This window comes from Pseudonaja textilis, chromosome 6 (assembly GCF_049901715.1).
Source record: "Pseudonaja textilis isolate UNSWEBS1 chromosome 6, rPseTex1.2, whole genome shotgun sequence".
NCBI classification, from domain to species: Eukaryota; Metazoa; Chordata; class Lepidosauria; order Squamata; family Elapidae; genus Pseudonaja; species Pseudonaja textilis.
In genome coordinates, this window is record NC_141995.1 from 6,859,889 (window position 1) to 6,884,444 (window position 24,556).

Below are 24,556 nucleotides of genomic sequence, written 5' to 3' on the forward strand. Positions count from 1 at the left end.
AAGAGTGAGAACATAAAGAGAAAGAAAACATAGAGGTGCAGTAAAATTAAGTATAGAAAGAAACAAAAATGTGCAGAAAATGATTGAATGAATTTCTAACTTTTTTTAGTGCAGATATCAATAAAACATGAGTTCAACTCTTGGTCTACAGGTACAATGTAGCCTCCATTTTAAAAATAATCTATATATATACTACTAATATTCAAATCCATATGATTTCTATTATTTTTCTGTTTTGTGCCAAAAGTTCAAAATTGCTACCAGTATTAAATGAAGTCAATTTCCTCTAATCAGAGCTTCACCATCCCAGCTGTCTCCATCAGCCTTACCAAGTATTTTTTTTAGTAATTTTATGGGAGGAAGGGAAAGAAGGAAGGAAGAAATAAGAGAAGGAGGAAGGGAAAAGTAAGGAAGGAAGGAAGAAAGATGAGAGGGAGGAAGGGAAAGGGAAGGAAGGAATAAGAGAGGGGGGAAGGGACGGAAAGGAGAGAGGGAGGGAGGAGGGGGAAGGGAGGAAGGGAGAGGGACGAAGGGAAAATTCTGGTGTTATTTCAAGGGAACCACATTTCACACAGACAAGAGCAACCTTTTTCTCACAATGAAATGTTCAATTTCAAAATTTCTTCCCATGAAGGTTAGGAATATTCTAAAAATGGACAAGTAGGGAATAGATAGCCAGATATGTGCTCAGTGCATTCATTCAGTGTCCATTCCAAACTTATAGCCAATGCCACATCTCATAGCAAAAGTGTAAATTGTTCCCAGCCTAAAAGTCACCAAAGCCTTGCTATTTTTTCCCTCTGCTCTCTGTAGCCACCAAGAGATGCCAACTTTACTGCCAGTCCAAAGAGACGGGTGACATTGCTTACATGAAACAACTGGCCCACGATGGCACTCGCTGTTCATACAAAGACCCCTTCAGTATATGCGTCCGTGGAGAATGTGTGGTAAGTGATGGTCATTCTATAAACTTTTTGGTTGTTCCAACTTGATCCAGGAAACCTCACAAAAACTCTTTAAGATGTGTGTAGAAGATATTAGCTTAACAGGGACATTTTAGAAAAATAAGGGCAAAATGTTTCTTTACCGAAAGCTAAAATGCCCATGACAAAAAATAGAAACGAGATACAGGTAATCCTTGACTTACACCATTCATTTAGTGACCACTTGAAAAACCTACAGTATTGGAGCACCCACAATTTCTAAAGGCCAACAGTAGTAAGGTGAATCCAATGAATCCTTCTTGACCCAGAGTTTAGGCTAAGATAATGAATAGCATCAAGAACTACATATTTCCGTGTGGTGATGCAGTGGTTAGAATGTAGTATTGTAGGCTAACTCTGACCTTCGATCCTGGCCTAAGTTGACTCAGCCTTCTATCCTTCCAAGGTCAGTTGTGATGACCCGGGGCACAGCACAGAGTTAGCACAAATAGCTGGCGGCTCAAACCGCTCCTTTTTGGCTCCAAATTTCTCCAAACACTTCCACGTTTCTGGCAAGTCGCAGATCAGAGTGATTACAAACCCCCACGCAAACCTCAAGCAGCCTCTGGCTGCAATTAATCCAGCCCAGTGCCATCTGCACAGCAATAAGTCCAGCAGGGTAAATCAAGGAATTCAGGAAGCAAAAGATCCAGGTAATTAGTCCAGAGTGCCAGAAAGAATGCAAGGACTCTTGAAAAGTTCAAACATCGGCATTCAACATTTTAGCATTTTGTTCCCAACAAATGATCCTCCCCATAGCATCTCCTTAAGTCTCATTCCCCAAGGTGTGCCTTGTGAAGAGGGGCAGGGCACTCTCCTCCCAAGTAACCTGCTAAGTCTGCGCTGTTCATGCCTTTTCTCCACTCTCCATGCTCTCGGATCAGGAGGTCATGGCTCCTCACCTGAGCTCTGTCCCTCATGTTCATCCTGCCCCTGTTCCTCCCTGTCCTAATCCTGAAAGGCTCCGGCCTTCCCCATTTTCTTCCAAAGACAATGAAGCTGGCCCCTCAATCTTTGGTTTCAGCTTGTCTTCCCCCACAGATTCAGGCTCTCCAACAGGGGCAGTAAAATGAGGACGCAGATTGTTGTGAAGCAGTATGCAAGTCTATTGATATTGCTAAATTTTCAACCGCCTCTTCCTGCTTCTCTCGGTTCTGCTGATCTGCTTCTCTCGGCAGAAAGTTGGTTGCAACAAAGAGATTGGATCCAACAAAGCTGAAGACAAGTGTGGAGTATGTGGGGGAGATAATTCACATTGCCGGACAGTGAAAGGGATCTTTACTAGAACCCCCAAGAAATCTGGTAAGGATTAACTTGTCTTCCTAACTTGGTGTTTATTATTAGTTTTTAAGTTGCATTTTAATTATTCAAAATGGCAAAAACAAAATTTTTGATCTAGGATACTGTAGGAGAAGGAGTAGAACACGGGTGTCAAACTCATGATGTCACATTGCTGTCACGTGACCTTTTTTTTCCTTCGTGGAGCTGGGGTGGGTGTGGCCTGCACATCCGGCCTGTGGCACACCAGTTTGACACCCCTGGAGTAGAAGAAACTGGGGGTGGAGTTAAAAGAGGGATCAGCCTAGAATCTTTATGTAGTCAGAAGCAAACTAAAATCCACCCTCCCTTGAATTCCATTGATCCTTATCTAACACCAAACAGATGGTCACTGTTAGTTAAAAAGATTCCTCTGTATACATGTTAAGCAATAAATCAGTTTAATTGGACCTTCATGTGTGGACCTGATCTTCCTTTCACACCTGACAGATACCATAGGAATATTGTCTAGAGTTTATCAATCAATGTTCTCTGCAAGAATAGACTTGCAAGAAGGATAGCTAGTAGACCAATTCCTTGGAATCTGTCTTGATAAGGAGAGGACAGGAGATTGCCCACATATGCTCCGGACAGCTGCTCCCTATAAGGAAACTATAGACAGTGGTTTTCCCTGTTTTTGAGTGCTAGAAGATTACAGGATTAGCCATTTTGCTTGCAACTACAATGTAGAGTTTTAAATGAGGCAAGAGTTAGAGAGACTGTGAGTCCATATTACAGTTTGGGTAGACAACATGGATCTAATATTCATGTTATGTATTTGTTTTGTAGGTTTCCAACCCACTCAAGATCGTGTACATTAAGATCCCACAAAGTTATCCAATGAGATATGACTAACAAAAGGCTACATCAGTGTTTTTCAAATTTAGCAACGTTATGATGCATGGACTTCAACTCTGGCTAGAGCATTCTGGGAATTGAAGTCCACAGATTTTAAAGTTGCCACGTTTGAAAATCACTGATCTAGAACTTAGATCTCCCTAGTGTCACTCCAGTATCTTAGCCACGACGCTACAGTGGCAATTGATACTTTTAGCTCATATTATTCTTAAATAACTTCATTTGAGATAGAACAATGGGAAAATCAAAACTGAGATTTCCAATTGGTCATGGAAAGATGTAGAAGCAAATTTTGTGAAGTTTTCATATTTATTTGAATTCATGGTAGCTGTACAATTATCCACAGATCAAGCTAAACAGACACAATTTTAATGCAAAACATGTTTTGTTCATACTTGGTGATTGAGGATTATACTCTGGAGATCTGTAACCATTATTTATACATTCCTGATAAACTTTTATCTTAGTCATTAAATTATTTTATTTTGTTGTTTTGAAAAGTCCTCAAAAAAAGTCTAACTTCTTCCAACAGGGAAACAATTAATCAAGAGGCGTCAAAAGGATCTCAAGTAAAAGGCAAATGAAATCTGCAAATATCCACTTGATTTTTTCCATAGTCTTAACTTTCATTGACTGTGTTGTAAAAGAATTGCTCCAACGTGGACAAAAATATTTAAAATAGTGTTGGAGTGCAAATAGTACAGTTGATCACAAAGCTCATAACAAGACGTAGTCAATGAAAACTCAAGACTTTGGTGACCTGATCATTAATAAAAATCATTCTGTTTAAGGGAAGACAAGAGGTGCATTTACTTTGCCTAAAGGAGCGCGTGATGTTTCTGTTTCTGAAACCAGAGTATCAAAAAATATTCTGGGTGAGTTTTGTCCCATTGTAGGATGACAGGCATCCATAGCTGCTCTTAATCCCTCCTCATTGCTTCCTTCTTCATTGCTGGCGGACACTTACAAGAACTACAAAAAAGGAGCCAAATCTTTTATGCTTTCAATGGCAATTTCTCCCAAGAGAAAGTTCAATAATTAGAATTCTTCATTAGAGTTTCTGTGATTCAAACTGTTGGAAGAAAGTCCTGAGCTTGAATCCAAGTCTGGTCACAAATAACACACTGGCCAGCTGCTTGAAAGTATGGTTGTGAAATTAGGGTGCTGAAAGTTGTAACGCTTATTACAGGAGAAGAAATGGAAGAACCTGAGGTGGAGTTAAAAGAGGAAAAAGCCTAGAATCTTTACATAGCCACATGTGAATTAAGTCCAACTGTCATGCACCAACAGAGAAGTCAGGAGATCCAGTCAATGTAAATGTATATAAAGATTTATTGTAAGCTTAAGCTCTCTACAAGAATCTGAACTACTAACATTCAAGGAAAATTAGTGGAAGTTAAGAACAGAAAGAATTCAAGCTGGGCACGAAGGGACTCATAGCTCATGACACGTTTGACCTCTCCCTCATTCTCAGCCAGGTCATCTACACCAACCGTCCTTGAATTTTGTTGACTCTTATCTAACTCCAAGCAGCATCTAAATGTTAGTTGGAGATTTCCCATGGATCAGAGGTGTTTGATGCATGACCTGGCTAGGATGTGTGTGCATCAGAGAAGCTTTTACCTTCCAACAATACACATGGGTTTGGAAAGAATATCCCCATGGTGAGGTTTTCGTCCATGAAATATAGGAAGCATAAATGCTTTGTCTAAATCAGGAGTCTCCAACCTTGGCAACTTTAGACTTGTGGACTTCAACTCCCAGAATTCCTCAGCCAGCTTTGAGGAATTCTGGGAGTTGAAGTCCACAAGTCTTAAAGTTGCCAAGGTTGGAGACCCCAGATCTAAATGATCTCAATGTTATGCTCTTCAGAGAGAATAACAAAGTAAGTGTTTTGCAGGGACCTTTGCTTGTGGGTTCCTTCTCCATGTAGAGTTGGGAAAGGTAAGGCAACCTAGGCCTCAAACTGCAGGTCTTTCTATCTTCTCATTTAATGGTCAAAGACCTATGGATGCACCTGTTCTTCAATGGGATTTACCTCCACTTGCAACTAACTAATGCTAGCCATTTTTTTCTCTTCCTCCTTCTTTTCTCCCTCTCCTCCTCCTCCTTCTCCTCCTCTTCCTCCTCCTCCTCCTCCTCCTCCTCCTTTCTTCTTCTCTGTCTCTCAACGTCTCGTTGCACATGCCAAAGGGTACCTTAAGATGTTTGACATCCCAGCGGGTGCTCGACATGTGACTGTCCAAGAAGATGAGGTTTCCCCTCACATTCTTGGTAAGTGCTTCTCCGCATAGCCTTGGCCATCATGCCAACAGGGCTGATGCCAACGTCTTCTCGTTTTAGAAGCTGTGGGCATGGCTGCTTATGGATAGCTGAAGGCATGTCTCCAAAAGTTCTGGTGAATTCAGTGTTTATGAACTTCACAAGTAAATCTTCCACCAGTGCAAGCATTCACTTCAGTTTTCAGCTGTAGTGCTTTTGTCTTGTGCTCACAAGAGTTTCTGTCTAAGCTAGTGTCTATGACTCTTCGCTTCCATATTTGATTGGTGGATTCCTTATTCAGCTATTTATTTTGCTAGATTTATAAGCTATCCACTAACAGAAGTTTTGGGGGGAAATTGTTTGCAAACCCCTCCCTTTTTTAAAAATGTCACTCAAAGAAAGAGAGAGCCAGTTTGGTCTTGGGCCATTCACCAGGAGACTGTGAATTCTAGTCCCACCTTAGGCATTAAAGCTGACTGGGTAACTTTGGGCCAATCACCAGGAGACTGTGAATTCTAGTCCCACCGTAGGCATTAAAGCTGGCTTGGTGTCTTTGGACCAGTCACTCTCTCTTACCCCAACTCACCTCTCGGGGCTGTTATTATGGGGAAAGTAAGAGGAAGAAGATATATAGGATATGTTCATCACCTTGAGTTATTTGTAAAATAATAATGGGGAGAAATAAGTAAGTAAATAAATAAAAATATGGAAGTATTGAGAAGTTCTAGATTGTCCCCCAAACAAAAGACGTTCCTGGTATCAAGAAATGATATCATGAAGATGAATTTTTTTCAAGAATTTGAAGAAAAAAGAATTGCCCTCTTGCCTGGGAAGAGTTGACCACTCATTGCCTTTGTTCCTTTTAGCCATTAAGAACCAAGCAACTGGCCACTATATCCTAAATGGCAAAGGAGAAAGATCCATCTCTCGTTCTTTCATCGACTTTGGCTTAGAATGGGAATACCACATAGAAGAGGGCATAGAAACCCTTCAGACAGATGGGCCTTTGCATGATGCCATTCTTGTTCTGGTAAGTCATGCTATGTTTGTGGTTTACTTTCCCGGTTGGCTTAACAGAGTGTACCTTGCTGCCCCAAAGATCTGTGCATTTCAATACAAAGTCCTCAGCTCTATTGATGTTATTCTTAAAAGTCTGTCCCGTTAAAAGTCAATGGCAATTTTTGAAGAGGATGAATCTCGGGCTTGACATAATCTATTAAGGGTGTTCTGAACCACGCCCTTTTCCAACAAATCAAACACAATCCAAAGGGAACAGAAACCTTTTAATGCTTCTGAAAAATAATTAGCTGTGACAAGCACAAGCCTTGCCAAACTGTGCGTTATCTTTTGCCAAAAGATAACAGACAAGAAATAATTTGCAGTACAGGAATCTTTAAATACAAACTCAAAATACTGGAATGTCCACGAGGCTGGAGTTTCAAAACGTCTTTGCCTTCTGCAAAGAACATTCACTTCACAGCTGGCTTTTATCTTCTTGAAGGAGGGGCCATTACCTTGCCCATGCTGCTGCAGCTGCTCTTTCTTGCGAACAACCTTGCGTGCACGCGCACTTGGCACAGGCTCCTCAGGAACCTTCTCATCGCTGCTGCCAGCCCCCACAATCTCTGAAGGCAGCAGTCCACTCTCTAATGGTCCTGGCCCCTCATCTGAGTCATCACTTTCCTCAACCGTCCGCACCTGCTGCCGGCTAACCACAACAGAGGGACACATTAAGACGTATTGTGGCTTAATGGCTTAATGACACTGGAGATGGTCTCAGCTCCAGCAGTTCAAGCCCTAGCACTGCATGACGGGGTGAGCTCCTGCGACTCACCTCAGCTTCTGTCCCCCAACAGTTCTGTGCGAGTAGATAAATACGTACCACTTTGGTGGGAAAATGAGCTGTGCTCTGTGCAGGCAGTCAGATTCCTGATGCCTCTGAACCTTCCTGGTTATGTCACTCACTTGCAAGACAGCGTCAGGAAGGGAAGAAGCCTTGGGTGAGCCACTCCTGTGGCACCCCTTGGGAAATGCACAAGTGTTTCTTACAACAGGGCTGGTACTACTTTGCAATAGCACTGTGGTCTCCTAGATACTGTAATAAACCACCATATGCTAATCATAATTGGTTCTAAATGGAAAAATGCCAGTCACTGACCTTCTGACAGTTCTTTCAACTCAATAAATCTTGCTGAAGAAGAATCTGCACAAATATGGTATGGAAAGAATTGGGGGTTTTTTTTGGAGGGGTTGAGGTAATTGCTGAAGGGCCTAATAAGGTAGAGAAGGACTCCATGTTTTGTAATACTGACAGCTGCTTTTGTCATCTCGTCCTTTTACAGGTAATTCCTCAGGATAACAATACCCAATCCAGCCTGATTTACCGATACATAATTCATGAAGATTCTGTGCCCAATGTCAGCAGTAACAATGTCCTTCAAGAGGAACTGGACACCTTTGAGTGGGCTTTGAAGAGTTGGTCCCAGTGCTCCAAAGTCTGTGGAGGAGGCATGTTGGACTACTTGGGAAGAAAACAATAAGGGGCTGTCTATATGTTGTACCTAGAGATAGGTTGATAATCCATCCCCATCAGTGGTGGGCTTCAAATTTTTTAACAACTGGTTCTCTGTCTGGGTAGGCGTGGCTGGTTGGTCATGTGACTGGGTGGGTGATGTCACTCATCACACCCAACCCCACCTCCCGGCCACTCCTCACAAAAGAAGAGGTAGAATTCAGCCAGTTGGAACAAGGGGTTTGGGCAAACTGGTCCAAATCTGCAGCAGCCAACCTCTGGATAGGTTGATAATCCATCGCTGTTCATAAATATGTTCTGTCCTATTATATTTTCTCTAATAAATCTCCTCAATGGTTGATTTTGAAAAATCCATTTTTAAAATGGGTTTCCATAAAATGAACATTCCCTAAAATATTTTCTTGAGTACACACAATTTTAATATGCATTTTAGTAAATATACATTTATCTGAAACATGCAAACAAATGTACATTTTTAGGAAAAGAGAGGGAATGATTGTCGCGGGAAATTCAAATATTTTCCAAAGCACCAGAAGGCAAGACATGAAACAATGGATGGAAAGTAATCAAGGAGAGAAGCAATCTGACAGGAGAGTGGGGAATGGAAGGATTTATGTTCCTTGCAGACAGTTGGTCATTTGCATCCTTTTAGAGAGTCCTTGAGGCCACTTGGAGGACATGGATAAACCTCCAGGTAGCCTCAACGACCCTCTAAAAGGATGCAAATGACCAGCTGTCTGCAAGGAATATAAATCCTTCCATTCCCCACCATCCAGTCAGAGCTGAAGAAGCTTCTTAGATGAGAAGCAAAACATCCTCAAAGAAAAAAACAAGAAAGTCCAGTTTCCTCAGAAAAGGCACCTTTGGGGCATGAGTTGACTAGATTCCTGTGCATAGGCACAAGCAATAAATCACTTTCATTGGAACTTTACATGTGGCCTTGGTCTTTTACACCTGACAATGGCAGTGTTTTTGTTCCCAGCCTTTGATAAATCATTAAGACGAAAGGTTTGCATTATCTTTAGCTAGGTTTTCATTGAACCACAGTGAGCCGTGGTGGTGCAGTGGTTAGAGTGCAGTACTGCAGGCTACTTCTGTTGCCTGCAATTTGGTAGTTCAAATCTCATCAGTTTCAGAGTTGACTCAAACTTCCATCCTTCTGAGGTGGGTAAAATGAGGACCCAGATTGTTGGGGGCAAGAGGCTGATTCTGTAAACCGCTTAGAGAGGGTTTTAAAACCCTGTGAAGTGGTATATAAGTCTAAGCGCTATTGCCCTTCCTCCCTCCCTCCCTCCCTTCCTTCCTTCCTTCCTTCCTTCCTTCCTTCCTTCCTTCCTTCCTTCCTTCCTTCCTTCCTTCCTTCCTTCCTTCCTCCTTCCCTCCCTCTCTCTCGTAATTCCCTTTCTCATTCTCCTTCCTGGCGATGCAGTGGTTAGAATGCAGCATTGCAGGCTAATTCTGCCAAGTGCCAGGAGTTTGATTCTGACCGGCTCAAGGTTGACTCAGCCTTCCCTCCTTCTGAGGTGGGTACAATGAGGACCCAGATTGTTGGGGTCAATACGCTGACTCTGTAAATAGCTTAGAGAGGGCTGTAAAGCACTGTGAAGCGGTGTATAAATCTCCACTCTTCTACTCACAACAGAATACCCTATGCCTCCATACTTGACATTTTAAGCTTAGATAACTTATAACTACACCGCCTTCGGTCTGACCTAAGCGTAGTACATAAAATTATGCATTACAATGTCCTACCCGTCAATGACAACTTCAGCTTCAACCTTAACAATACACAAGCACACAATAGATACAGACTCAGGGTAAACCGCATAAATTTTGATTGCAGGAAATACAACTTCAGCAACAGAGTCAATGCCTAGAATATTCTACCTGGCTTTGTGGTTTCTTCCCCAAACCCCAAAAACTTTAACCTCAGACTGTCTACTGTTGACCTCACCCCTTTCCTAAGAGGTCTGTAAGGGGCGTGCATAAGCACGCCAGCGTGCCTACCGTCCCTGTCTTAATGTTGCCTTTTATTTGTATCTATTTCATGTATTAATAATCATGTTTATGCTTATATATATTATCAAATGCATGCCTGACCAAATACATAAATAAATAAGCCTATGTGCTATTGCTATTGCTATTAACACAGATATTATCTGTTCTCCCTCCAGGTTTCCAATATACCAAATATGGCTGCCGCAGGAAAAGTGATAGCAAAATGGTGCAACGCGGTTTCTGTGACGCCAGTAAAAAGCCTAAACCAATTCGTAGGATGTGTAACCTTCAGGAATGCACTCAGCCATTGTAAGCCCCTGCTTGCTTCCCCATAATGTAATTCGTGCTGGCTACTCAGGTGGAACAAAGGAACTTCCTCTTGCAGAGCATAGCCTCTCTCCTTAAGTAAACTAAATGTAGATTCACTCATTGATGGTCTTGTTTTTATATGTGTTGACAAAGGAGAGGCAGTTTGGGGTGGTGTCACGTTTATGGATCCTCAATGATGCCTGTCCACCGGCTTCCATTTTTCAGCATTAAAAAAACAACGTTCTCTCTGTTTGGCAGCTGGGTATCAGAAGAATGGGAGCACTGCACCAAAACCTGTGGGACGTCCGGTTATCAAATCCGAAGTGTACGTTGCGTTCAGCCGCTTCACGATAGTGCAAACCGCTCCGTCCATTTCAAGTACTGCAGTGGAGAACGTCCGGAGAGTCGCAGGCCTTGTAACAGAACGCCATGTCCGGCTCAATGGAAAACAGGGCCGTGGAGTTCAGTAAGCATCTAAAGCCTTTTTTGTTGCTGAAAACTAGCACAATCTGAGCTAAAGTCCAAGTTTCTGATACTGTCATGCCGCTGTCAGTATGAGGAGGAAGACAAACAGCTGACAGGGAGTGGGAGTGTGGCTCTGTTGGCTGTGGAGGAGGCTGGGGAAGAGCAAAGTCCGGCTGGGCAGAGCAGGAAGGAGGTAGAACAAGGGAGAGGGAGTTCAGAGGAAGACTCAGGCCCACCCCCTCTTCAACCTAGGGCACACAAGGAGGAACGGAGAAGAGAGCAACGTGGGTTGCATGGCTTATGGGGGAAGAAAGGGCCCCGATTCCCTTCATTAGCCACAGCTGGGAATGAAAGTTTATAAGAACTGAATGCTGACTGAAGCAGCTGCGGGGAGCAAACATGACTTTATCCTGTGTTGTCATTGCTTATCTGTGTTCCTGGCATCTTCCCAACCATGTGAGTTTTGTCGTGCCTGCATGTCTGGAATTTCTTCTCCTGCCCTGCCAAACTAATTACCTCAGTTTGGGTTGATTGGACTTAAAGTTACAGTTTGTGTTGACCATGTTTTGGATTTCATTCTCTGCAGTCAAAGGCTGTTCCTGGGAGAGTTTTTCTCCAGCCAGAAGGTAACCTGCACATTGGGGGCTAAGTTTGAGCTAATAAAGGGACTCTTATTGATTATCTGACTGCGTTGCCTTTGTGCCACGCCATAAGTCATCACAGATACTCTTGAAAGGTTATTTTTTTTCTGTGACTGTAGATTTAATTCTAATAGTAACCAGGGCTAAGACAACACTCTTGATTACCGACCAAGATTTGACCTTGAGATCACCATCTAAGAATGGTTCCTGCCCTTACTATTGAGTTATATCCAGAAGGAACTAGTATTCTTCTGTTTAGGTTGTTAAGGGATGCAATGTCTTGGTGGTTAAAGACCAGCTGGGAAGCTGACAGTTCAGGCTTGAGACTTGAGCAGTGTATGACGTGGTGAGTTCCTGTCCTTGCCTCAGCTCCTGCAGACCTAGCAGTTTGAAGGATTGCAAATGCAAGTAGATAAATGGGTACCACTTCAATGGGAAGGTGTTCTGACCAAACACGACCAACCTCTGAAGTTAACTTAAAGATTCCTTTATTAGGTGCATCAGCTGCCCTGGCAACAGTTTCTCTCTCAGCACAGGCTAATAAGTCTGTCCATCTGGAAGATGAATAGTTGTCTGCCGCATCTATTCATCTCCGCCCCCTGCCTTTTCTCCCCAGAGCTAGGGTGGGTCTTCGCTAGCAGTGGTGGCTCTTCCGTCCCAAGGACCGGCCCATAGATTTCCACTGATGTCCTCTCCTCTGCCTTCTGAGCATTCGTGCATCGGGCACTGGGCCCAGCTGTTCCTCCTCTTCCTCATCAGCCACCTCAGACAGTTATTCAATTTTTGCCATTGTAAATCACATTTTTCGTGCTGTTGTAACTTTGAACAATCAGTAAAGGAATGGTTGTAAGTCTAGGACTATCTGTGTGCCAAATATGGTTTGAATAGAATAGAATAACAGGGTTGGAAGGGACCTTGGAGGTCTTCTAGTCCAACCCCCTGCCTAGGCAGGAAACCCTACACCACTTCAGACAAATGGTTATCTCAACTTCCTTTTAAAAACTTCCAGTGTTGGAGCATTCACAACTTCTGGAAGCAAGTAGTTCCACTGATTAATTGTTCTAACTGTCAGGAAATTTCTCCTTAGTTCTAAGTTGCTTCTGTCCTTGATTAATTTCCACCCATTATTCCTTGTCCTGCCCTCAAGGGCTTTGGAGAATAGCTTGACTCCCTCTTCTTTGGGGCAGCCCCTGAGATATTGGAACACTGCTATCACGTCACCCCAGTCCTTCTTTTCATTAAACTAGACATACCCAGTTCCAGCAACTGTTCTTTATAAGTTTTAGCCTCCAGTAAGTATACAAAGCTCTTTGGCTAGTGTTTTCTATACATCCAAGCAAGGAATTCTGGTTGTGGATTTTTTCCTGGGAAGCTTTCTGTCCATATTTTCACACTTTACCAAAAAAATACCAATGCATCCATCTGTAGCATAACTCGGTGTTCACATGCAGAAATCTAGTTATTTATATGATCTTTGTTATTTTTCTTGTAGTGCTCGGTCACCTGTGGTGAAGGGACAGAATCCAGGCAGGTGTCATGCCGCACAGGTGATCAGTGTGATGGAGAAAAGCCAGAATCCATGAGGGTTTGCAAACTTTCACCCTGTACTGGTAAGCAGTAGTAGTAATTTATGAATTGTGGGGTCTTTGGTGATGTCTGAGCTTGATTGTTTTCCTGCAGACAGATTTAAGCAAGCAGAGCCAATCATAAACAACAAAAGTCAGTAACTTTATTATCTGCTACCTATGTTACAAGAGACTCCTCAGACCACTTGCCTTCTCTTAGGAATGACCAGAAGGCTTCATGGATTTTGTGGCAGGTCAAGCTTACGCTGCTAGCGGCTGCACAAGGACTCTAAGCTAGGCCTTCGCTTGACCCCTCCTTCCGGCCTGGCTGGCAGTTCCCCAACAAGATGCTTTGTTATCCAACTGGGTAACATCATCAGTGCTAGAAGGGAGTGGGGTTTAGTCTCTTATTATTAACTGACTAACTTGATACCCGTGCTTTGCTACAAAATTATGTGGTTGGGCTTAGTTTTGGGGGAGGAAAATAAGGAAATAAAAATTCTGCCTCTGCCTACTACCATCCATCAATATTCATCTGGCTAGCATCCTGTCAGTGTGTGAGAGAGTTGAGGGCTGTTTGGAAACTGAAAGAGTATTTGCTGTATGAGCAAGGAGGAGAAAGCAAGGAGCCTGGGCGTGGCTTAGCTTAACTGTTCTGTACTACAGCTGCTTGGTGCTGTGAAACTAAAATGGAAACTCCTCTCCTCTGCTTGTGTTTTGCATTTGGAAGAGATTTCTTTTCAGGTGTGGAGGGGGAGTAGAACTCCTTAGCATCAGAGCGTGTTAATAATAATAATATAGGAAATACTAATGCTCTGATAATCATTTCAAAAAATCCTTTCTTGGTGAGCACCTAGAAGCCAAGAGGAAGATATGTGCCAAATTTCAAGTTTGTAGGCTTTATGGTTCTGGAGATTTTGTTATGATGCATGTATGTATGTGTTATGATGTAGTTATATATTTCACTTTTATATATATACATTAGTCTTATCACAGGATAAAAAAAAGTGAAATAAAAATTAAAAAGTCCAGGATCTAATTTCAGGTTCAAATAAGTAAAAGGAAATGCAATAACAAAATATACCAGTATTTTATAGATTGTAAAGAACCAGCATTTGAATAGAATAGAATATAGAATAGAATAGAACAGAACAGAATATAGAATAGAATAGAATAGAATATAGAATATAATAGAAAATGGAATAGAGTAGAATAGAATAGAATAGAACAGAACTGAAAGGATCCTTGGAGGTCTTCTAGTCCAACCCACTGCTTAGGCAGGAAACCCTACGCCACTTCAGACAAATCTCTTCTTAAAAACCTCCAGTGACGGAACATCCACAACTTCTGTCATTCCACTGATCAATTGTTCTCATTGGCAAGAAAATTATCTTAGTTCCGGGTCGCTTCTCTCCTTTCTCTTCTACTCCTATGGCTGGACGATCATTAAAGAGAGATCCAAGCCAATTTCCTGACAGTAAGAATAATTAACCAGTGGAAAGGCTTACCTCTGGAAGTGGCGGGCGCTCCGTCACGGGAAGTTTTAACGAAGAGTTTGGGCAGACAGAAGCGCAACAAAGAGGATCCGGGGAAAGGAGGCTAAACCATACAATGAACAGGTGAAGGAACTGGATACGTCTAGTCTAATGAAGAGAAGGACTAGGGGTGACACATTAGAAGTCTTCCGATTTTTGAGGGGCTGTCACAGAGAAAAAGTTGCCTAGCTTTTCTAGAAATAAGGTCAGTGATGGGATTCAAATGGGTTTACCATCAGTTCGGTGGCGTGGCATGGCGGGCGTGCTTTGAGTGCGCACGCATGCCTTGTGCCAGTGATGGGATTCAAAATTTTTCACTACCGGTTCTGTGGGCGTGGCTTGGTGGGCGTGGCAGGGGAAGGATACTGCAAAATCCCCCTTCCCTCCCCACCCCACGAACCTGCTTTCCCGCTCCGTTCTCCTGTGCAGGGCAACAAAAGAAGACCCAGCTGATCAGCTGGGACTCAATGGGAGGCAGAGAAGAGATGGGGTTGGCAAGGCTAGTCAGAGATGGGATTGGCTGGTTCTCTGAACTATTCAAAATTTCTGCTACCAGTTCTCCAGAACCGGTCAGAACTGGTTGAATCACTACCTCTGCCTTGCGCGTGTGCATGGTAAATGCACACTTTGCGCGCATCCAGAGGCTTTCCTACTGACCTTCTCCTGCACTCCTGCACTCTCCCTCTTGTCTTCAACAGCTGACACATGGCAATCCACTGTGCTGTGCGATGCAGCTGAGGTTGAAAAGCAGGAAATAAAGGCCAAAAAGGGAGCTCGGGCGGGTGGCGGGCCCAGCAGCTGATCGTCGGAGCAAACCATTTCGCTCCCAGATGATCTTGGAAGCTACCGGTTCAGTCGAACCGGGTCAAACCGTTGGAATCCCACCCCTGAATCGGGTCAAAGTTGTATGGAAGTTGTCAGGCAGAAGATCAGTAAGAAAAACATCCTTGAACAAGTGCAAGTAGTCTTTGGCTTACAACCATTCGTTTAGTGGTCGTTCAAAGTTACGACCACACTAAAAAAAAAAGTGACTTATGACCATTTTTCACACTTGACTGTTGCCACATTGCCACGGTCTCGTGACTTAATGCTTGACAACGGGCTTATATTTACGACAGTTGCAGCGTCCCAGGATCACATGATCAGATCCGGAATAATGTCAGGTTTCCAAGTGATGAAATCCATTTAAAAAGAAAAGCACAAAGTCCACCTTCCAAGACAAATTCTTTTATTTAGGAAAGCATCAAATTGGCAAAGTCTATTGTAATTCCAGATCTGACACAACCTGGAATTACCCCACAATATTAAAAGTTAGAAACAAACCTCCCAAAGTCACATTCTCCAATAGAAATAATTCAACGTTGCTTGAGGTCATAAATCTCCACCTCAAGGGCCCTAAGCATGGACAGCTCATTTTCCCATGGGAAGAAGAACCACCTAGCCTAAACAACTCTCTCTATCTCCACTCCTCCCCACTTAGGACTGTGGCAAGCCCAAAACTCTCCCCCGCCATGACTGCCACAGAGAAAGTAAGAATAAGAATATACACTACGCCTAACTAAAATGGCTACATATATGTCAGTTTCGGGCTTGACACATCTTTTGTGACCGACAAGTAAAGTCAATGGAGAAGCCAGATTCATTTAACAACCGTGTCACTAACTGAACCAATGCAAGAATTCACTTAACAACTCTGGCAAGAAAGACCCATAAAATGGGGGCAAAACTCACTGAAGAAATGTCTCACTTAGCAACATAAATTCTGGGCTCGACTGTGGCCATAACTCAAAGCTTACCTGTATACGGCTTTCTTTTCATTTTAGGAAGTTTGTAAACATCGTGGCCACTAGAGGGAAGCAGAGCTTAATCCGTTTTGGGGACTCTGGGAATCCATAGAATGTTTCTGCTTCATTATCAACGTCTTACAATAGAATAGGATAACAGAGTCGGAAGCGGGCTTGGAGGTCTTCTAGTCCAACCCTCTGCTGAGGCAGGAAACCCTACACCATTTCAGACAAGTGGTTGTCCAGTCAAATTATCAAGACATCCAAAACTATCTTATTAAACGGACTTCATTCGTGACACAAAGTATAGGAAGAATTTGCATCCGTAAAAACAAACCTAGCAGGATCCCAGGATTTTCTTTACACCCCTTTGAATCATAATGTTGAGACTTTGGAAAGAGTACAGAGCAAAGCGATGAAGATGATTAGGGGACTGGAAATTAAAACATAACAAGGAACAGTTGCAGGAACTGGGTATGTCTAATTTAATGAAAAGAAGGACGGGAGGGACAGGATAGCAATCTTTCAATGTTTGAGAGGCTGCCCCAAAGAAGGGGGGGCTCCACCTATTTTGCAAGAAAAAGCAAGACAAGAAAAGATGGATGGAAACTAATCAAGGAGAGAAGCAACCTAGAACTAAGGAGAAATTTCCTGACAGTGGAGAACAATTAACCAGTGGAACTACTTGCCTCTAGAAATTGCAATGCTTCCAACATTGGAAGTTTTTAAGAAGAGGTTGGACAAACATCTGTGTGAAATGATATAGCGTTTCTTGCCTGAGGAGGGGGTTCGTTTAGACTCTAGAGCAGGGGTCCCCAAACTTGGCAACTTTAAGATTTGTGGACTTCAACTCCCAGAAATCCTCAGCCAGCTTTGTTCTGGGAGTTGAAGTCCACAAGTCTTAAAGTTGCCAAGGCAGAAGACCCCTGCTCTTGAACAGTGGTTGCCAACCAGTGGGCCGGGGATCACTGGTGGTCCGCGAGAAAATTTTGGTGGTCCGCAGAGAACTGTCTCCCCCAAAGCAATTCATCCTGGCTGCGTGGGAACACAAGGCTGCGCCGCCCACATGGCCCACCCAACTGCTGGGCCCCACCCTTCATCCGAGTGCAAACCTTACCTTGAGTAGAGCTGGAACTGGAAGGTAAGACCAACCAGTGGGGGAGGGAAAGCTTGCTGACATTGGTGGAAAGTCAGTCCCATATTCCAGAGCTGCAGTAGTCACAAGACTGGCCCTTTGGTCATCCCAGAGCAGCTCCTCCAGCCCATGGCAGTCCTGGTGCACCTGGGTGGAAGAGTAACTGCTCTTGTGACTACTGCAGCTCTGGAATATAGGACTGACTTTCCCACCAACGTCAGCAAGCCACCGTCAGTCAAAATTCATATTAGTGGTCTGCGGGGTTTAAAATTATGCGCTTGGTGGTCCTTGAGGTCTAAAAGGTTGGAGACCCCTGCTCTAGAGGGTCACCACTTACGTATGAGCCAGCAGTGTGCTGCAGCTGCTAAGAAAGCTACTGCAGTCCTAGATTACACCAACAGAGGTAGAGTATCAGAGGTGAAGGGTTAGTACCACTTTATACCACACTAGTGAGGCCACATGTGGAATACAGTATACAGCTCTGGTCACCAAGATACAAAATAAAAGATGTTGAGACCCTAAGAGTGCAAAGAAGAGCAACGAAGATTTGCTCTTCAACGATGAACGATTGAGGAAGCTAGGAAGGTCCAGTCTAAAGAAAAGGAGGACTAGTGGTGATAGGATAGTAGTTTTTTTTATACCTGAGGGGCTATCCCAGAGAAGAAGGGATTGAGCTATTCTCCAAAGCAGCAGAGGGCAGGACAAGAAACAACAGGTGGAATATTTTTAAAAAGAAAGACCCAACCTAGAATTAAAGAGAAATTTCCGGACTGTGAGAATAATTCATCAGTGGAACGGCTTGCCTTCAAAAGTTGTAGGTGCTTCATCACTGGAGGTTTTCAAAAGGAGGCTGGACAGCCAATTTGTCCAGAACAGTATACTCTTCTGCTTGAGTAGGGGTTAGAACAGAATCGAATCACAGAGTTGGAAAGGACCATGGAGGTCTTCTAGTCCAACCCGCTGCCTAGGCAGGAAACCCTACACCACTTCAGACAAACGGTTGTCCAATCTCATCTTAAAAACTTCCAGTGTTGGAGCATTCACAACTTCTGGAGGCAAGTAGTTCCACTGATGAATTGTTCTAACTGTCAGGAAATTTCTCCTTAGTTCTAAGTTGCTTCTGTCCTTGATTAATTTTCACCCTGTTGCTTCTTGTCCTGCCTTCCGGTGTTTTGGAGAATAGCTTGACTCCCTCTTCTTTGGGGCAGCCCCTGAGATATTGGAACACTGCTATCATGTCACCCCAGTCCTTCTTCTCATTAAACTAGACATACCCAGTTCCAGCAACCGTTCTTTATAAGTTTTAGCCTCCAGTAAGTATACAAAGCTCTTTGGCTAGTGTTTTCTATACATCCAAGCAAGGAATTCTGGTTGTGGATTCTTCCTATGTTTTAGCCTCCAGTCCTCTAATCATCTTTGTTGCTCTTCTCTGCACTCTTTCTAGAGTCTCCACGTCTTTTTTATATCATGGCAACCAAAAATGGATGCAGGATTCCAAGTGTGGCCTTATAAAGTGGTACTAACACTTCACGTCATCTTGATTCTATCCCTCTGTTTATGGAACCTAGAACTGTGTTTGTTAGGGATACACCCTAGACAGAATCTGCAGGGGCAGGCAGGCAGGCAGGCAAAATATATGAGATAAGTGTTTGTAGCTTACACTCAGTAAACCAGATACACAGTGCCAATTAAAATAGTTTTATTCCAGCAAGAGTTAAAACATAGTCAAAACAGTCCATATATCATTCACTTAGTTCAGTCCGTCCAGGGATTATTCAGTTGCAAATTTCAGTGTCGAAAAAGAGAGGTCAGTAAACTTACAAATGTCAGTCGGGTGATATATCTCCTCGCAGTAGAGAGATATTAAGAACTCAAAACTCCTCTCTTCCTTTAGCAACTCTTCTAACAAACCATCAACGTAATCCAATCCAGTAATTGGCAGTAATTGCCAGCAAAGCATCAGGGAATCGTCAGCAATCAGTCAGGTTGTCTTGCTCCCTTTTATGGTGGTTTCACACCACACCCAAAATTACATGCTTTGCATTTAAAGTGACACACACTTAAACTAACAATCATAGCTTATATATATTATTTTACCCAAACTACGTTAGGTGACCTATGTTATACCTAACAGTGTTGGCTTTTTTGGCAGCTGCTGCACACGGCTGGCTCATATTTAAATGGTGGTGCACTAGGACTCCGAGATCCCTCTGACAGTTACTACTGTCGAGCAAGGTACCACATATACTGTACCTGGGCATTTTGTTTTTCTTGCCTAAATGTAGAACCTGACTTTTTCCACCACTGAATTTCATTTTGTTAGATAGCGCTTTGCAGGTTGAACTAGATGACCTCCAAGGTCCCTTCCGGCGCTGTTTTGTTTTTGTATTTTTATTTTCTTTTGCTTTGAAACAAACTTGCAGCCACAACTGTTCCAATTAGCCTCATCGACGGCAGTGGACTCCACAACAAATCCCTTTCTTGGGATGATTGACAAAAAGGAAAAAAGCAAAGCAAAGAAGGACAAGTAATAATGAAGCTCTTTGAAAAACAAAGCCAAGACCAGTCAATAAAACAGCAAGTAATGGAAGCATTAGACAAGCACGTCACATATTTAAAAGCCTGGGAGCAAACATTTTTAAAGAGTTACTTAGTTAGACAGAGGAGGACATCCCAGAAGGTTTCCAACACGGAGTGAAAGGATCAGCAATTCCCATGAAAGCCTTCTCAAAGGCTTTGAGTAGAGCTGAGAGTTTGAGGATATGAGGCAATTTTCAGAGAGAACAAAAATTAAGAAGGCCCAGTGGCCTTTGCAAAAAAAACCCAACCTGTATGAAATGTATGATGAAGGATTCAACTTTGAGAGGGTCTCTAAAGTAGCCTGTGTAGAAATTGCTTTTCTTCCATGAAACATTTCAGGTGCCAATTTATTTAATCCCTTCTATAATCGTATTTATCCAAGCTGTAGCTCCCTGGAGGTGCACTTCTAAAGCACTTGACATTTCAAACTGTTGCTAAAACTTGAAAGAGAGTGCTAAGTTACTGTTTATAATTCTGTCCTCACCTAAGCATAATTGAGCTTCTCAAAAATGCATAGGAAGGGGTCCCAGGACAGATGAGAATTTTTTGAAGTCTACCACCCATTTATAGAAATGAGAGAGAGAAAAACGTGCCTGGATTTTGATAATGGAATAGGAAGTGGAGTGGAATGGAATGGAATAGAATGGAAAATAGAATAGAATAGAATGGAACATGGAATAGAATATGGAATGGAATGGAATGGAATAGAATGGAATATACAGTAGAATGGAGTGGAATATAGAATGGAATATGGAATGGAATGGAACGGAATGGAATAGAATATAGAACAGAATAATATAGAATTGAATAGACTATAGAATAGAATAGAGAATAGAGAATAGAATAGAATAGAATAGAATATAGAATAAAACGGAATGGAATAGAATATAGAATAGGATAATATAGAATTGAATAGACTATAGAATAGAATAGACTAGAATATAGAATATAGAATAGAACAGAATAGAATATAGAATAAAACGGAATGGAATAGAATAGAATATATGGAATGGAATATGGAATGGAATGGAATAGAATATAGAATAGAATACTATAGAACAGAATACAGAATAGAAGAGAATAGAATGGAATAGAATAGAACAGCTTCATTGGCCAAGCGTGATTGGATACACAAGAAATTTGTCTCTGTGTTTTGTTGAGCAGTATCAAAATGAAAACAATTTATGCTTAAACTAACTGTCTCCATAGAACAGTTATGAGTGGACTCTCCTTGATTGAAGGTGTTTAAACCAGGGCTTGAGGGACACCTGTTGGCAATACTCTAATAGCGAATTCCAGCAGGGGGTTGATTAGATGTTTTCTAGGATCCTTCTAAACTTTACATTCTGTGATTCTGCACGTAAGAATGGGTCCAGATCGACGCTTGTCATAGTCTGCAGTTTCTTTGGAAGTTGCTCCTTCTGCTACCTGACAACCCCATGTTTCTCAACCCCGTCTTAACCCACGGAGGGCTTTTGTTTTCCAGATGAACCTTGCCAAGGAGACAAATCGATCTTCTGCCAGATGGAAGTGCTCGCTCGATACTGCTCCATACCGGGCTATAAGGTTATGCTGTGAATCTTGCAGCAAACGTAGTGGCAACTTTCCTCTTCCTTTCTACAGCGAAGCAGCAGAAACCGAAGAGGGCTTCATCACCAGCCCCGCTTTCCTTCCAAAGTCTTTGGTCACTCCAACTTCTTTAGTCCCTCCTCGCTCTGAGCGACAAAGCCCTTCGGGAAGAATGTCCTTGGCGGAAGACAACACTCAAGTCCTTCTCCCTCCAGTCTACAAGAGGCTCCAAGCTGCTAATAATCCATCTCATCGGAGATTTCGGAGTCAAGCCAGTAACAAGATGTCTGGACCGGCTGCATTGCCCCATAACCTTTCCACCAACGATGGTCTTCTTCTTAGTCACCGTTCCTCAACTTTGTTTGACACTGGGCCGGTGGTGACACACCATCCCGGTTCTGTGGACATTCATTCTTCTCCCAGAACCCCAAGGAGAAATGAAAAGCCAGCCGAAAGACAGCAACCCTTAAGATCCTCCACTATAGGAAGATGAAACACTAGGAAATTTAATTTTCAAGTGGGGAGAGTTCATGGGAGCAGAGAAGGTGGTCTCCTTGCTTTGTCCAAGACGCCGTGCAAAATCTTCCAACCCGAGACTCACGTAAGTCAACAACTGAAAAAAAAAGAAAGAAAGAAAGAAAGAAAGCAAAGTGCAGGTTCACTTTACAGATGTTTCTAGCCGTGTCCTCCTTCCTCCGTGTCCAATTCTTTTCTCCAGATCTGGCTCTCTTGAATGTTCAGAAATCATGAAATCAAGAAAGCCTGGTCAATTTCCATCGTTCAAAACAAGCAATCCAAAAAAAAAAATCTATGTTGCCCATCAGGTGTTTATTGTTATTGTCATTATGGTTAATTCAAGGGGATGCGATTGAATTTTGTTTTGGGGATGAGGGAAGAAGCCATTCGAAGATACCAAAGTTTACACTTTTTAGGGAACGTTTTTGTTTTGTTTTATTCGACTGTACACCACGGATGTCCACCTGAATTGTATGACTAATTTATCTCTGCAAAAAAATAATACGGAATGTATCAGCTGCCATGTACATAATGTATATTATTGAGAGGGAAAAACAGAAAAAAGCAGTGGTGTTTTTTTTTTTCCTAGCTTTTTCTCATCCACTTATTCATGGCATATCAGGGTCAGCCCTTATTTACACTCCATGAATATGTTTATTAGCCCGAGTCTGAAAAAGATGGATAGATGCTCACTCAAGCGTTACCTTGACAGCCTGGGCATCTATGAAAGCGTTTAAAAAAATAAAATAAATTCCCGAAGATCTCTTGTGCCACATCAAAACCATCCAACTGGCAATCTTTTTTTCATGAGTATCAAGATCAAGGGAAAGGGACAGCAATTTAAAAGCCTTAGAATTTGATAGGAAGGTTCAATGAGCTGTGGAAATTATGTCTGCAGCTCTTTGGTTCCTAGCAGATATTGTTACGCCGAGAACGATTGGTGGAATTGTTCCCATTTGTAACTGTCGGAGGAGGACATCTGGATTCTTATCTCTGAAGTGTGTTGTTTGGGAAATGAAATTCTCAAAAACCAGAGCAGGCAAGCTGCTGCCTTCCAAATATTTTGGACTGCCAACCCTTTACTGATATAAATCTTTAAAGTTATTGGAAAAGGCAGCCTAAAACAACTACTAGAGGGAAAAGCATCTGAGGAAGTGGTTGCCAACCGGTGAGCCGGGGACCCCTGTTGGGCCGGGAGCAAATTTGGGTGGTCTGCAGAGAAATGCCCCCCCCCCAAAGCAATTAATCCTGGCTGTGCGGGACCACAAGGCGGCACTGCACACATGCCCCGCCCACCCGCTGGACCCCACCCTTCGGCCGAGCCCAAACCTTATCTTGAGTAGAGCCACGCGAGTTTGGAACTGGAAGGTAAGACCAACGGCAGGGGAGGGAAATCCGCCCAAGGGTGGCTTGCTGATGTTGGCGGGAAAAATCGGTCACAGGACCGGCCCTTCGGTCATCCTCGAGCAGCTCCAGGGCAGGCCGGTGAACCCAGGTGGAGGAGCAGCTGCTCCGGGACGACCAAAGGGCCAGTCCTGTGACTCCTGCAGCTCTGGAATATGGGACTGACTTTCCCACTGACGTCAGCAAGTCAAAATCCGTATTAGTGGTCCACGGGGTTTAAAATTGTGAGTTTGGTGGTTCCTGAGGTCCAAAAGGTTGGCGACCCCCAGTGTCTAGGGTGCCCATTAGTACCATTTCCCCAATGGAAGTTGTGTGCAAGTAGTCCTTGACCCACAACAGTTCATTTAGTGAGTTTTGCAAGGGACAACGGCACTGAAAAAAATGTGACTTATGGTTGTTTTCTTTTCACACTTACGACTGTGGCGGCATCCCCAGTGTCACGTGATCAGAGTTCTCAGACCCTTGGCAGCTGACTCAGATTTATGACGGTTGCCATGTCCTTTTGGTCCCCTTTTGCGACCTTCTGACAAGCAAAGTCGATGGGGGAGCCAGATTCCGCTTAACGACCGGGGGACTAACTTGGCAGCTGCAGGGATCCACTTAACGTCTGGGGCAGGAAAAGGGGTACAATGGAGCAAAACTCCCTTAACAGCTGCTTCGCTTAGTAACAGAAATCTGGGCCTCAACTACAGCTGTAAGTCGAGGAGTACCCTTTGATTGAAATCTACTGGCAAGTCAAGGAAATCAGTTCTCTGGGCCACCGAGGAAAAAAGACACCCAGGGAAACAGTGTAAAAAGCTTTATTAGAGCCAGGATTAGCAGTGGCTTCTGATTTTAGCTGCCCCAACTCCTGACTGTTGGTTGCTTTAAGATATTGTGTTCATGTGCCATCAGCAATGATGGCCCACTGGCTCTGAAGACCGGCCTAGGCAATCAGTTTTGCAAAAGAGCATCAAGAGAAGAATTGAGTCCCTTACGCGCCTCCTTGTATTATTTTGTACGAGAGGTCAATTGTCCCAAAGGTGCTTTTTCAAGAAGCAACTGGACTGTCATGTCCCCGTCGGAGTCGGAATCTGATGAGGAAGATGAACAGCCACCAGGG

The 24,556-nt window shown here is 43.1% G+C and overlaps 1 protein-coding gene across 1 annotated transcript in view; it reads left to right on the forward strand.

The window, feature by feature from the left end:
- The window catches only part of ADAMTS3 (ADAM metallopeptidase with thrombospondin type 1 motif 3), a 137,316-nt gene extending 113,687 nt beyond the window's left edge, over positions 1 to 23,629 (forward strand). Inside the window, 10 exon segments of the mRNA XM_026717208.2 lie at positions 814 to 947; positions 2,162 to 2,285; positions 5,352 to 5,432; positions 6,287 to 6,450; positions 7,763 to 7,928; positions 10,128 to 10,260; positions 10,519 to 10,726; positions 12,859 to 12,976; positions 21,452 to 21,527; positions 21,529 to 23,629. Coding sequence (XP_026572993.2) covers positions 814 to 947; positions 2,162 to 2,285; positions 5,352 to 5,432; positions 6,287 to 6,450; positions 7,763 to 7,928; positions 10,128 to 10,260; positions 10,519 to 10,726; positions 12,859 to 12,976; positions 21,452 to 21,527; positions 21,529 to 22,027 — 1,703 coding nt within the window. The 3' untranslated portion in view covers positions 22,028 to 23,629.
- The last annotated feature ends 927 nt before the right edge of the window (positions 23,630 to 24,556 follow it).